The sequence below is a fragment of the Podarcis tiliguerta genome (genome assembly GCF_965153285.1).
Source record: "Podarcis tiliguerta genome assembly, chromosome: Z".
Taxonomy (NCBI): domain Eukaryota; kingdom Metazoa; phylum Chordata; class Lepidosauria; order Squamata; family Lacertidae; genus Podarcis; species Podarcis tiliguerta.
This window is the reverse complement of record NC_139553.1, coordinates 14757852-14771916: the sequence shown is the minus strand read 5'-3', so window position 1 is coordinate 14771916 and position 14065 is coordinate 14757852. Positions and strand designations below refer to the sequence as shown.

The 14065-nt window shown below is 45.3% G+C and overlaps 1 protein-coding gene and 1 long non-coding RNA gene across 2 annotated transcripts in view; one reads left to right on the top strand and one right to left on the bottom strand.

The window, feature by feature from the left end:
- Nucleotides 1-14065, bottom strand: part of DDX31 (DEAD-box helicase 31) — a 65258-nt gene that overhangs the window by 28100 nt on the left and 23093 nt on the right. The window contains exons 15-16 of the mRNA XM_083423636.1: nucleotides 10437-10487; nucleotides 7263-7402 (exon numbers count right to left, since the gene is read on the bottom strand). Of these exons, the coding sequence (XP_083279762.1) occupies nucleotides 7263-7402; nucleotides 10437-10487 (191 nt within the window). The remainder of the gene's footprint in view (nucleotides 1-7262; nucleotides 7403-10436; nucleotides 10488-14065) is intronic.
- LOC310669730 overlaps nucleotides 3446-14065 on the top strand; it is a 48713-nt gene continuing 38093 nt past the window's right edge. The window contains exon 1 of the long non-coding RNA XR_014507330.1: nucleotides 3446-3664. This is a non-coding gene — a long non-coding RNA (uncharacterized lncRNA). The remainder of the gene's footprint in view (nucleotides 3665-14065) is intronic.

Sequence of the window (14065 nt, the reverse complement as noted above, 5' to 3'; positions counted from 1 at the left end):
ATGGGAGCTCAACCCGCCGCGGGGATTCAAACCGCCGACCATGCGATCGGCAAGCCCTAGGCGCTGAGGTTTTACCCACAGCGCCACAAAATACCAGGTGCTTAATCTATCTATTATCACAGGGCGGTTTACAACATAAAAACACATTACATAATGGGGGGGGGGGGGAGGACAAATAGCTTACCCTCACACACACACCAGACACATTTAAGAGGGCATCGATTGTTTCATCAGCCAAAGGATTGGGAGAAGAGGAATGTTTTTGCCTGGTGATGAAGGTTATTTAATGAAGGTGCCAGATGAGCTTCCCTGGGGAGAGACTTCCACAAATGGGGAGCCACCACAGAAAAGGCCTGTTATCATGTTGTTGCCCTCTGGGCCCCTCATGGGGGTTGGGCACAAGGAAAGGGCCTCAGATGATGATCACGGGGTCCAGGCCAGTTCATATGGGGAGAGGCAGCCCTTGAGGTATTGAGCTCCTGAGCTGTTTTAAGGCTTTATAGGTCAAAACCAGCACTTTGATTTGGGCTCAGAAACTAATTGGCAGCCATTACAGTCAGGTCAGGATTGGCATTATATGATCAAACCATCTTGCCCTGGTGTTCATGTGTTCACACACACACACTCAATCCAAAATGCCCACGAGCCTGTAAAGCACACCAATATTGTCATCTCCCTATTGCAGATGGGAAGGACCAAGAGAGAAGTGTAGGGAAAGTAGCTACAGTCCTTCCTCATAAATGAGGCCAAAATGTTTACCTATGGTTTCTGAATATTTCCCTTTTTGTGAGGTAGGAGGGATGGAATGTCTTTGAAATGCGGCTATTGTTGTAGGGTTGCTAGCACTGAATCCCACAACTCCTGCTTTAAGTTCAGGCTAGCCACCATGGCATCCCCTCTCTTCCCTTCCTTCTTCCAGCAATCCTTTTGAGGACAGACCCTGCATCCATTTTACAGAGGGTAAGAACCACCACTGATGGCAGCTTGGTCGGTTTGCTGCCCATCAATGACGGCAGGCGCACCTGCAGGCTTAAAAAAAATTACAGATTCATAATACAGTGGTACATCAGGTTACAGATGCTTCAGGTTGCTGACTCAGAAATAGTACAAGAACTTTGCTTCAGGATGAGAACAGAAATCGCGTGGCGGCGGTGCAGAGGCCGCAGGAGGCCCCATTAGCTAAAGTGGTACCTCCGGTTAAGAACAGTTTCAGGTTAAGAACGGACCTCCAGAACGAATTAAGTTCTTAACCCGAGGTAGGTACCACTATAATTCCTTTTTAATATTATGAGAGGCAAATGACGTGTGAAAAACAAAATTGTTCACAATTCCATATAGTCAATAATCATTTAAATTTTTTTATTATTTACTCATTTCCTATCTCACCCTTCCTCCCTAAAGAGCCCAGAGCAGCAAACAAGAGACCAATCCATAAAACCTTCACCCAGTTTCCTGGGTATCAACTCAGTGCAACTGGGTTTTGTAGCTGTTATCTGAACCTTGGATTATCTTCCATTAACCTTTCCCTTAAGACCATGATAGCATTTTGTACAATTCTGCCTCTTCCCCCACCCCCCGATTTCTCATATATACACACACACACCTTTAAAATTTAGCTTCCTTTTGCATCCACATGGAATGAAACTGACATTTCAAAGGAGAAATAGACAAGGAAAGTGGAGGGGAAGTCAGCTCTAAAGTGTAATTTTTCTTTTGCTGTGTGTGTGTGTGTTTGCTTATGTCTCTCTTGGTTCCTTCGATTGAGACTTGCGGTTGTTTGGGGGTTGCGGGGGAGACGGGTTGAAAAGGATTGCATTGTTGTAAGAACAGCACAGGGGCTTCCTCGCCGACAGCTCATCAGACAATTGCTTTATTTCCTAACAGCTGCCTAACGAAGTTTATAAAAGAAAGCGGATCCCCGTGAAGGCATGAAGCCACACACACACACACACACACACACACACCAGCTTCAGCCCCTTTTTCTGTGACGTGCTCCCTGCTGAGTGAACGAAGTTCGCTTATATGCAAGGTTGCAAGCTGGCAGCATGCCAAGCGTGAGGAGACAAATGGCAGGGGTAGCAGGAGTACTTTTGGGGGAGGGGGGTGTTATCTTTATATCTCCAGGAAATCACTGTCAAGTGGGGAGAAGGCTTTGACATTTTCATTCACAAATGTGTCAGAGCAGTGGGGGAAACACCACTTCTTCTTTTTTAAAGAAAAAAGAAAAAAAAGCGCTCTGCCATTCATATCTTAATTTTATGACTTAATATAATCAAGAAGAACCAAAAGGGGGTTATTGAGATCTAGCGCAGTGGTGAGGAATGATGGATCTGGACCATGTTTCCTCAGAGGGCAGTCCTGCCAGGCTTGGTGGGCCTTACTTCCCCAGGTTAGCCTGGGCCATGAATCACAAAGTTGTTGGTTTTGTCTCTTGCCTCTGCTATGAACTCCTAAGAATATAAGGAGGGCCCTGCGAGATGAAACCCAATTGTCTGTTTAGTTCAGCACTGTCTTTCCACGATGGCAATCAGATGCCTCTGGAAAGCCCACAAGCAAGGGCATAAGGGCACCAGTCCTTTTCTCACTCCTGATTCCCAGGAACTGAGCTAGATGAACCAAGGGTATGGCTCAGTGCAATGCAACTTCCCATGTTCCTATTTAATGCAGCCCTTTATAAGGACTATTGTGTGGGGAAGGGCTGCACCTCAGTGGTAGAGAACCTGCTTTGCATGCAGAAGGTCCCAAGTTCAATCCCCAACATCTCCAGATAGGAGAAATACTCCTTGTCTGAACTCCTAAAGAGCTGCTGTCAGCTAGCACAGGTCCTCGACACATAGTGAACTCTTGGTAGAAGCAATCACAGTTAGATCCCTTTCTGCATCGGACCTAAAGAGACAGTCTCTTAAGTGCCTTTTATCCATCTTCATGGTCACCTGAAGATCTTGTAATTGATATTGGGACAAGAGGCGTTGGATGCCACTGTCAGCTAGCATAGACAAAAGTGAGCCAGAGGGAGGAGCAAGGGTCTGACTCAGTAAAGCAGTTTCCTATCTAACATTTCGTCCTGCAAGAACATTCTGCTGCTAGAAGCCAGTCTTGAACAAGATAAAGGGGAGGGGGGTTTCCCATGTAAAACTGCTGAATTACAGCTTATCAAGAAGCTCAGTTCCATTACCTGTGGCCTGAATCTGTTTTTAAATCCTGCTATAGGTATTCATTGGTTTACCAATGCCTGTATGTAAGCGACGATGCGGCTTTCTGAACAATGACTATATATAATTTTACAAAAAATGTACTAGAAAGACAGAAAGAAAGAACTTATTCATGCAACTCATAGTTAAACTATGGAATTACTCCTGCAGGAGGGAATGGTGGCCACCAACTTGGATGGCTTTAAAAAAGCATTGGACAGATTCATAGAGAAGGCTACTAGCCATTGGGCAGATTCATAGAGAAGGTTACTAGCCAAGACAGCTATGCTCTGCCTCCACAGCTGGAGGCAGCAATGCTTCTGAGTATCAGTTGCTGGAAACCACATGGAGAGAAAGTGTCCTTCTATCCAGGTCCTGCTTTCTGGTTTCCCACAGGCATCTTGTTAGCCCCTGTGAGAACAGGATGCTGGACTAGATGGGTCATTGGCCTGATCCAGTAGAGCTCATTCTATGTTCTTATGTACATTTAAGCTTTATCACAGTCTGTGGGTTGCATTACTCAGAGCAAACTCATTGAAGTTAGTCATGTCCATCAATTTCAGTGGGCCTACTCTGAGCAGAACGAGCATTTACGACAGTCTTGTGTTTCCTATATTGTATAATATATCCATATGATGACACTGCTAACATCTTCTCTCCCTCCACCCATGTCAATGTATCTGTCAATATAATAATAGTATTTCATGCATCCGATGAAGTGAGCTCTGGTCCACAAAAGTGGTACCTAAATTTGCTTTTTTCCTCTTCCCTCTCCATCACCTTTTCCTTTTGTGTTGCATCTTTTAGATTTTAAATCTTTGCGTGGGAATGGTCATGTTTTAGTTGATTGTATGTAAATCGTGCCGGGACTCTTTTCACCTGAAGAGCAGGACACAAATGCTCTAAATAAATAAAAAGACTAACAAATTTATTACAGCATAAGCTTTCATGGACTTAAGAGACCACCTTGTCAGACACATAAAGCAATTTGTTCGCGTTAGTTAGCTCAGAGCAAATTGCTATCTGCCATGAATGTGCCCAAATCGTATTATTACTGTTGTCAGTTACATCAGTTCATTAAGCTTATTAGTTTAAAAAGAGACAAGAGGCATGCGAGAAAAGAGACACGAGGCAGGCGACCAACCTTTCAGAAGGTGGCGGAACAGCTTTGCTTTCAAAGCACAATAGTTTATGCGCCAGACCAGCACATGGCCATTCTTCTGCCTCGTTTCCCACACTGAAATTGTCAGGATAAATTTCCACCAGGCTCCATTTATGAACGGAAAGGGCAATTAGATTTGATGCCACGTGTTGCCCTGGGCTTGGAACTGTCTATCCGGATCTGATCTGTAATCCATTAAGCCCACAGCCTGCTATCAGTCCCTTCTTACTTACACACAGGGATAATCCAGTTCCACATAGATAACTATCACACAGTAAGAAGCACCTACCTGTCCTAATTAGGCTCATAGATTCTGAAATGAGGACTTTATAAACACTCCACTAACCCAAGGTCCTGTCCCACAACAAAGGGGTCCTGACTCCTGTCCTCTTAAGATTTCCCCCCAGTCCTCCTGGGAGATACTGGGAGCCTTTTCTAACTGGGGTGGGGAATTTTTTTTACAGCTCAAGGGCACATTTAATTCTGGGCAACTTCTCAGAGGCCTCACACCCATGACGAACAAGGCTAGAGGCAAAAGTGGGAGGAACAACAAATGCAAAAATTCACCTTTGTACAATAGGCTAGCTTACACTCTCTTGCATACCCCTCTCTGTTACTGTTGCTGCCATTGATAGTAATGAAATCCCAGCATTATCTATAGAAATTGTGGAATACTTTAGAGCTACTGAACCACCTAATCCTATACAGAAAATTGATTATCCTAGGCCAGTTTATCGAGCCAAACAGCACCATCTTTGAAGATGAGTGAAGTAGCAGCAGGCTTGGTGAGATCTCAAGACCTGCAGGAGTACAATAAATATTTAAGAAGAACCCACCCCCCACCTCCAAACACACACAGGGGGCATGGAATTGTGGTGACAGACTCCTGGTGGGAAATGATGGGGAACTGAGACCAACTGGGGAGATGGAATGGATTATAGTGGTAGAGGACATGGCTGACTGGCTGGCACCCTGAACAGGAAATCACCGCACTGCAACTTTTTGTTGCAGGTTCCACTTAGATGGGGGGAAGTTATCGCATCAGTGAAGATGGGGCCTCCCATCAACAGAAAAGCTTTACACATACAAATCCAGATGTTGTAACTACTGAGTACTCTTTTCACTTTTTACTCAATTATGAGGCCACCTCCTATTCTGTTTCTCTTCCTATTCTGCAGCCTCTCTCATACCTCCATTTTCATCTTTGTCCCCATTTGCACGCCTCCCCTGCAGTCCTTTTCTGCATCTCCTCCTTTGCACTCCCCCGTTTTCATCTGCACCTTCTCCCCCTCCTCTTTGCCTCCTTTTACCCCTTGCAAACAGACCACCACCATTTCCACACCACCACCTCCCTATTCTCCTACATCTGCAGATTTATGTTCCTACAAGTTTAAGATGAATAGCATCTTAAAAGCAAGCTCGTTCAGTTAGAGAAGGCTAAGTGATGGATGATAATAATAATAATAATAATAATAATAATAAATTTTATTTATATCCCGCCCTCCCCAGCCGAAGCCGGGCTCAGGGCGGCTAACAACAGTAAAACAGCACAAACAACACTTTAAAATCATTCATTATAAAATTAATTAATTCAAGCCACTGGCAACCATTGGGCCAGAGCTCTGCGAAGATTGCCAATGGAGGGAGTCAGGCTGTGCCCTGGATGGTGTGCATACATGAGTGTTTGCTTGTTAATAAAATACTTGCTGTAAATTACTACATTCTATTTGGAACTTCATCTTGAAGGCAACATTTGCTACCAGGAGTGAAGTGATATTTTAGCTCTACTTTATCACTCACCCATGCGGCAGCTGAGGAAAGGAAGAGGGGGAGCTTTGAGTAAAGCAGGGACGGAAGGACAATGAGAAGGAAAACGCTGCAGTACAGTGGTACCTCTGGTTGCGAACGGGATCCGTTCCGGAGCCCCATTTGCATCCTGAAGCGAACGCAACCTGCGTCTGCGCGTGTCGCCACTTCCGTGCATGATGTCATTTTGAGCATCTGCACATGCGCAAGCAGCGAAACCTGGAAGTAATGTGCTCCGTTACTTCCGGGTCGCCGCGGAGCACAGCCCGAAAACACTCAACCTGAAGCTACTTCAACCTGAGGTATGACTGTATAAAACAACGGCAGAGGTTTTAATAAGGCATGGATAGAAAAACACTGAGAGGAATAAAGTGGTGGTCTTAAGCAAGATTTCAGTCCAGCTAGAAGGGAACTGAGAACAACTTTGCTGTGTAAGCTTTTTGGTGTTGGTTTCTGTGTTGTACCCATCTCCACTATATCTCCTTGCTAAAGCATTAAATAAATAAATCAGTATTTCTTCCTCCCCAATCTATTCAAACCTCTCCTGTTGTTTTAAACCTTCTCGCTTCCATGCAATGGTCTCTATTAATGGACTATTAATAACAATAACAATTAATTATTATAAGTAATCGGTTGTGTCTAAGTTCTACTCTGCATTGCCCCACTGAAATTAATGGGCCCACATTAGTCATGTCCACCAATTTCAGTGGGTCTACTGTGAGTAGGACTAGCACTGGTTTCATCATCATCATCATCATCATCATCATTTCTCCCGTATCGGTCTCTACAGCCACAGCAGGCGCTGCAACCTTCCATTTGCTTGCCTTTACCCCCAAAGGCACACTCCTCAATTGTCCCCTGAGACACAAGGATGCCAACCAACTGAGAATTTCATTAATTCTTTTTTTGTAATGAATTTTTTTTTAAAAAAAAATCTCTTTGAAAATCATACTTCGGCTGTCATTAAATACATCCTTCTAAAAAGAAGGTAGCAACTACCATCCATTTGTAATGAGACACAGCAGTGCAGATACCTTATTATTGGTTTAGCTAGGAAGTTTGGTTGGAGAGGAGAGGAGTGCGGGGGGGAGTTTGTGACTCACTTAATCTTGCAAGAAGCCAAGAAGTTGACATATTCCGCCTCTGAAGGTGCAAGGATGAGCAGGCTGTTCCCGTGACTGCCAATCCGAGCTGTCCTCCCAACACGGTGGACGTATTCGGCAAGTGAAGCTGGAGGATTATACTTTAAAAAAAGAAAAAAGAAAAGAAAAAATAATGTGCAAGAGAGAGAGAGAGGAAGTTTGGAGAGTGGAGGGGAAGAAAAGGAATTAACAGATTGCATGGGTGGTTAATTATCAGAGAGAGTGCTGTGTCTGAGGTCATTTAGAAAAATAAATCCCAGGTCATATCAGCTTCCTTTTCCAAGGAAAGAAATGGCTTATCAGAACCCATCATCCTCATATCCCCGCAACCATCATTCACAGCTACAGTGGTAACAAGGGTTTTTTTGACATATGAATATGACACATTGGCCAAGCTGTCTTCTCACCAATTTTTTTAAAAAACAAAATTTGTTTCTATGCGGGGGGGTGGGGGCATCAGTGACCTATTTGCTTCCTTTCTTAATATGCATCAGCTGCTCGCCATAGGCGCGAGACAAATAAACCCAGACAGCGCACCTGAGTTGGTTCCCCTTAAAATTATATTGGCTTAAGTATACAGTAATTGGCTTGCTTAAAGGTTTCCGAGACCTGCTACTCAGCAGAGAGATGCATTTACATAGGCTTAGCTTTACAGTGTCATGGCATTTGATGGCTGATTCACACATTACACTGCTACCGTATATGTACCGTACACTGAGTGCACACTTCAAAAATGTTAAAAAATGACAAACGGGGGGGTGGGGACGGGCGGGGGGAGCTGCATTCCATACACTTGTAGAACGGCTTCACACATGCAAGGTCAATTCCTTAGGATGGACTACAACACGGGGCAATCACTCATATGTGCGAATCGGGTTTCGCAGACAGACTGATCGGGTTGCCTGCTCCCCCCCCCCCCAAATCATTTCAAAACACACATCTTCTTTTTTGCAACAGGTTCCAGTTTATGCTTTTAATTAGCAAGCAAAGGAATCAAGGGTAGAGAACTCAAATGACACCTGAAGGTGAGTGTCATATTGTAGCGGCACCATATTTATTAAATTAATTTCTGAACTGCCTTCTTTGGAGGGGGGAACTGTACGTATCTGAGTGCCAGAGAATCTGCTCTGCACACAGAAACTCTGCACACAGGACTGGGAGATATCGCAGTCTGAGGGGAGAGGAGATAGCCATCTTCAAATATCTAACGGGCAGTCACATGGAAGATGGAGGCTTGTTTTCTGCTGCTCTGGAGGCTAGAATCTGAACCAATGCTTTCAAGTTACAAGAAAGGAGATTCTGAATTATCATCAGGAAGAACTTTCTGACAGTAAGAGCTGTTCAACAGCGGAATGGACTCCCTTGGAAGGTGGTGGACTCTCCTTCACTTGAGATTTTCTGGACAGCCATCTGCCATGGATGCTTTAGCTGAGATTCCTGCATTGGAATCTAGACGACCTGCAGGATCCCTTCCAACTCAATGATCTTATGATTGCATGAAAATCTGGAGAGCTGCTGCTGGTCGGTACAGGCAAAACTGCACTAGACAGATCAAGGGTCTCACTCCATATAAGGCAGTTTCCTATGTTCCTGGAAAGCACCACATAGACTCTGTGGCAGAGAATCTGCTTTGCATGCAGAAGGTCCCAGGTTCAGTCCCCAACGGCATCTCCAGCTAGAGTTGGGAGAGACCCTTTGTTTGAAATTCTGAAGTGTTGCTGCCAGTCAGTGTAAACAGTACTTAGCTAGACCAAGGGCCTGAGTTAGAATAAGGCAGATTCCCATGTTCCTATCTAGTACAGTCATACCTCGGGTTGAAGTAGCTTCGGGATAAGTATTTTCGGGCTGCACGCTGCGGCGACCCAGAAGAGCGCGTTACTTCCAGGTTTCGGCACTCGCGCTTGCGGTCAAAGTGACGTCACGCACGTGCGCAAAAGCGGTGAATCGCGACCCGCGCACGTGCAGGTTGCGTTCACTTCTGGATGAGAATGGGGCTCTCGAACGGATCCCGTTCGCATCCTGAGGTACCACTGTATGAGCTTACTCTGCCGTTTCCTTGTTCCCTTATCAGAAACCTAAAGACCGATCAGCGACAGCCCCGTCCCATCATTTCCCCCTGTGCCCTCTGGCATGCCTTCGACAGGCTGCAGGGCCACCCGAGACACACAGAGAGTAATCTAATTGCTTCCCACAGGTCTCTCCTCAGGCTTATCCGGATGACCGAGCCAAGCCTTCTGGACAAGCAGCAACTTCCCCAGGGTCTCCAACACACTGTCATCTAACATGGGGGGGGGGGGTGTCAACCTGCAAGCCAATCCTGCACCTGAAAAGAGGAATGACCATTCGGGAAGGAGGCAGCATTTATTTTATTTATTTATTAAATTTCTAAACCACCCTTGATCAGATGGCAGAAAAGCACTGCTCTCTTATTTACAGGCCAGTGGAACACCTGCTGGTAGGACTGGCGAAAGCATTTACGTTTAGAGGGGTGTGTTGGTGAGATGTGCATGCTCATACATGGGGACAAGTGTGTGCCTGTATGCCAGTGGTAGGGAAGCTGAATGCAGCCTTCCAGGCCTCTATGCCTGGCCCTTGGACACTCCTCAGACCACACCCCTCACTTACCCTGATTTGAGCGGTTTTGCCTGGCTGGGATATGTCCTTGCTCTCTGATGCCTAGGATGGGAAACTGCCTTACACTGAGTCAGAGCATTCGGTCCACCTAGCTGGTGACTGGCAGCACATCTACAGGATTTCAGGAGTTCATTCCCCCCCCCCCCGCCCCCCAAATACGCTGCCTTGGGAAGGAGTTGCAGCTCAATCACAGAGCATTTGCTCTGCATGCAGAAAGTCCTAGGCTCAATTTTCCAGTTTCTCCTGTTAAGAACCATCCTGCACAGCAAATGACCTTTGGGAAATAATTGTGCCAGAGGCTGATTCTGGTTTTTAGATCTTGAGAGGTCCAGCTAAAAACCTAAGTAGAATCAACAAGCCTGATGCCTGCCCACTCCTGATGCACAACCTAGAGCATACCAGAGCTCTGCATCAGGTTTCCGTGATGTTGAAGATTGATCCCTCCACCCATCAATCACACAACACACACATGCACAGGAAATAAAGGAAAGAAAAACTTACCTGTACAATCCAGGTAACCTGTGGCAGGTCTAATCCACGAGCAGCAACGTCCTTTGAAAATGAATAATGTATGATGAGCTCAGTTTTTATAAAGGTTTACGTTCACTACATTTATTATGGTTTATCCTGTCATTCATCCAAGGTGTTCAGGAGCAAATTACAATCAATCAACAGTGGAGATATTACACTAAACTGGGGTTTAGCACTCTATGGGAAATTGGGGTGGGGGGTGTAGAGAAAGGGGAGAACCTTAACCTCCAAAAAGCTATTGCAACAAAGAAGGAAACAATTCTAAACTCAAATAAGAACATCCCCTATAGACCCACAAAATGGAAGGGCTAAACAAAAATGCTAGCAAGGGCCCGTGAACAACAATTCCCAATAAGTTGGATAATTAAATCAAATAAATATATGCATGACCATATGTTCATAAATTGTTATATAAAAAGATATTTCAACCCAATGCACTATGAAGAATGCATATCCACAGCCCTTTAAATAACATACTTCAGGAAAAATACGAAAAAAGTGTAATATTAAGAATGAGTCCTATGCTCATTAACTCCCTTCTCCGCCTATATGCTTGATTTCAACAAATGACACACTACATCTGAACCAGCAGCTATGGTTTGCATTTTGTTTCTGAACGCTAACTTAAAGCAGATTTTGCAAGGCAAAGTGTAAACCATTGTTTACTAGGAATTAACTCTCTTGAAGCCAAGCAGGAAAGGGGAAGTGTGTACAAGCAAAGGACTTGTAACAAAAGTTTACACCTGAACTAAGCCAGAGATGTGAGTCCTAACCTGTATCTGTCCCTTTGATATCTGTGCTGAAGCCCAAGTTGTATGAATTACATTGCACCCTCTTCCACTTTCTCTTGGACCTCTAGCTGTGAAGTCTACCTGGATATACCTTCTTGAGGGGCAAACTGGCTCATTTGTTTCTCCTGATTATTTAGCTAGCACCAGAGACTTCCTATCAAAAAATGGACTTCCTTTAATAAACAGAAGCTTTCTTATTTCATACTGAGTCTCAGCCTGAACACTGTCTGTTTAAAGTGTTTGCTCCAGCCATATGCCAACAAAACTTGGGATCTTAACAGCTGCAGAATCTGGGGCTCATGCATTCCTCAGCATGGAAACCTATACTGGCGGGTGAAAAGTCCCTAACGCCAAATAAGAACACATGAAAAGTCCTGCTGGATCAAGCCAATGGCCCTTCTAGACCAGCCTCAAGTTCTCACATGGCCAACCAGATGCTTCTAGCAAACCCGCAAGCAGGATCCAACCTCAAAAGCCCTCTCCAACTGGAACTGCAATTAGTGATCACAAGTGTTGGAAGAGGATTTCCAAATTTTGTTTTTATATATATAAAAAAGCGTAACTATAAAATAACACTTTCCATCCAGGTCCAACCCAACCCTAGTTGAGCTTTCCTTTCGTAGCACCGAAAAAAGGGGGGGCGGGTTAAGGGATTTAAATTGGATTTGACCGATCGCTTCAGCTTATTAGATGCCATTATGCCAAGATATTGGATTTAGTTTTAAGGAGCTGCCAAGTTAAGAAGGGGGATTTATTACACCCAGCCGCGACCGGCGTCGAGTCGCCGCCTGTTCCCAGTCCACTTGATGAAGCAGATACACTGCCAAAAGAGGTTATTAGTTTAAGCAGATCAAGGCACAACACCATGCAAAGCCGTAATGAGTATGCAAATATATCATCTCTGGTTACAGCTCTTCGCCAGCATGGTTTTCGCTCTCTTCTCCTGCAATTAAAACCAGCTGTCTCCCAACACAAATCGCACTTGCATTCACTCACACCCCTCACGCACGGTCATTCTGATTCTGCAGGTGCAACTAGAGCCACATCTGCACCACACATTTAAAGCACTATGATACCACTTTAGAGAGCCATGACCTTCCCCAAAGAAGCCTGGGATCCGTTTGTTGTTAAGGGTCCTAAGAGTTGTTATGAAAACCCTATTCCCCCTCCCAGAGAGAAGTTTAACAATCAATTCCTCTTCCCAGGGCTCTCAGGCAAAGGCAATTTTTTGTACTCCTCGTCTGCCCACCACTGGCACAAGGCCCCTGAGCATTTGTCCAGAAGAGAAAGTGTCCCTTGGGTTCCTGTTCCTGGTTTGGTGCAACAAGACAAGGAATCTTGAATGAGCATTGCAGCAGTTAGACCCTGTTGTCTCACACACCACCCTTTAGGAACTGGCTTCTCAAATGAGACACAATCTATTCATTCCTCGCCAAAATGGCACGCTCAGTGGTCCTGGAAGCTGTATCCTCCTCTTAAACAAAAGTTCAGGTGGGGGGGGGGCGGTCTCAGCAGTGAGTGTAATGCTGGAGAGGAAGAGGGTTCAGCCAGTAAACTCATGCCATAGACTATGTGCCCTGGGGCTTCAGAGTCCTCATCAGGCACAGAAGGGAATAGCAGCCTACAACTCCAGCTCCTACCATTGGCTAAGCCGGTTGAAGCATCTAGATCGGTCAGGCCCACTATCAGTGCCCTGATTGGTGGGTTAGGGGAGAAGGTTAATTGAGAAGCACCTTCTACCCCAGGCTGGCAGAATGTATCCTCTGGGTTGGCTGGACTGGTATATTATGCCTTTGCCTGGTTGAGGGAATGGGGCCAGGCCCTGATGGCCTGTTTCAGATTTCATTTCAAGGCCTCACTCAGGCTTCGTCCTCCTTGGTGGTTTTGTGCCTGTTTTGAAGGGTGGTAGGACAGAGATCTTGATTACTTGGAATGCTCATTTAACCCAAGTTCTCGCCACCAGTGTCCAGCCACCTTCTCTTCTTCTGGGAACTTTAGCCAAATGAGATGATTCAATTGGTGTGCGATATCACATACACACACCATTAAGCTAAAGTCTCATAACATTTTATGGGAGTGCTGTTGCTGTTCGCAGAGAATCTGGCCCCATCTACACTATACACTTAAGCAACATAATACCACTTGAAACAGTCAAGCCCTCCCCCAAAGGACTGGGGGAACTGTCACTTGTTAAAGGTACTGAGAGTTGTTAGAGAACACCCACCCACCCACCAATTCCCCTTCCAAACTTAAAATTCCCAGCATGTGTTAGCAATCAGTCCCTTTTCCTAGGGAACTCCGGGAACTGTAGCACCAGGAGGGAAATATGACTCTCTGGAAACCTCTCAGCACCCTTAAAGCATGGTGGAAACTCTAGTTTGTTACGGGTGCTCAGAATTTAAAGAGATACCCTTCTGGAGCTACTCTTGTACAGCTGGCTAATTTCTTTATTATCCTCCATCCAGAAAAGCAAAGGTATTATTAGAGTTCAAAGACACATCTCTGCTAGGTGAAAAACACTGGAGAAGGATTTGAAGCAAGGTTGCTGAGAGGGCGTGGCCTGCAGAAAAAGAGGGTGTGGCCTGGGGAAAAGAGGGTGGGGCTTGTGAAGGGGTCGGGCCTGGGGAGACTCAAGGACCAGACCCATAGGCTGGAGTTTTCGCACAGGAAGTAAAATAAAAATTAGTGAGCCTGGTGGCTTAAGAGGCCACAAAATTTGTTATCAGCAAGCTTGCGATCAAAAAGGTCCCTTGTGAGCAAAGGCTGGGGGTCTACATGCAGTGACTGGGACTATGTGCACATAAATCC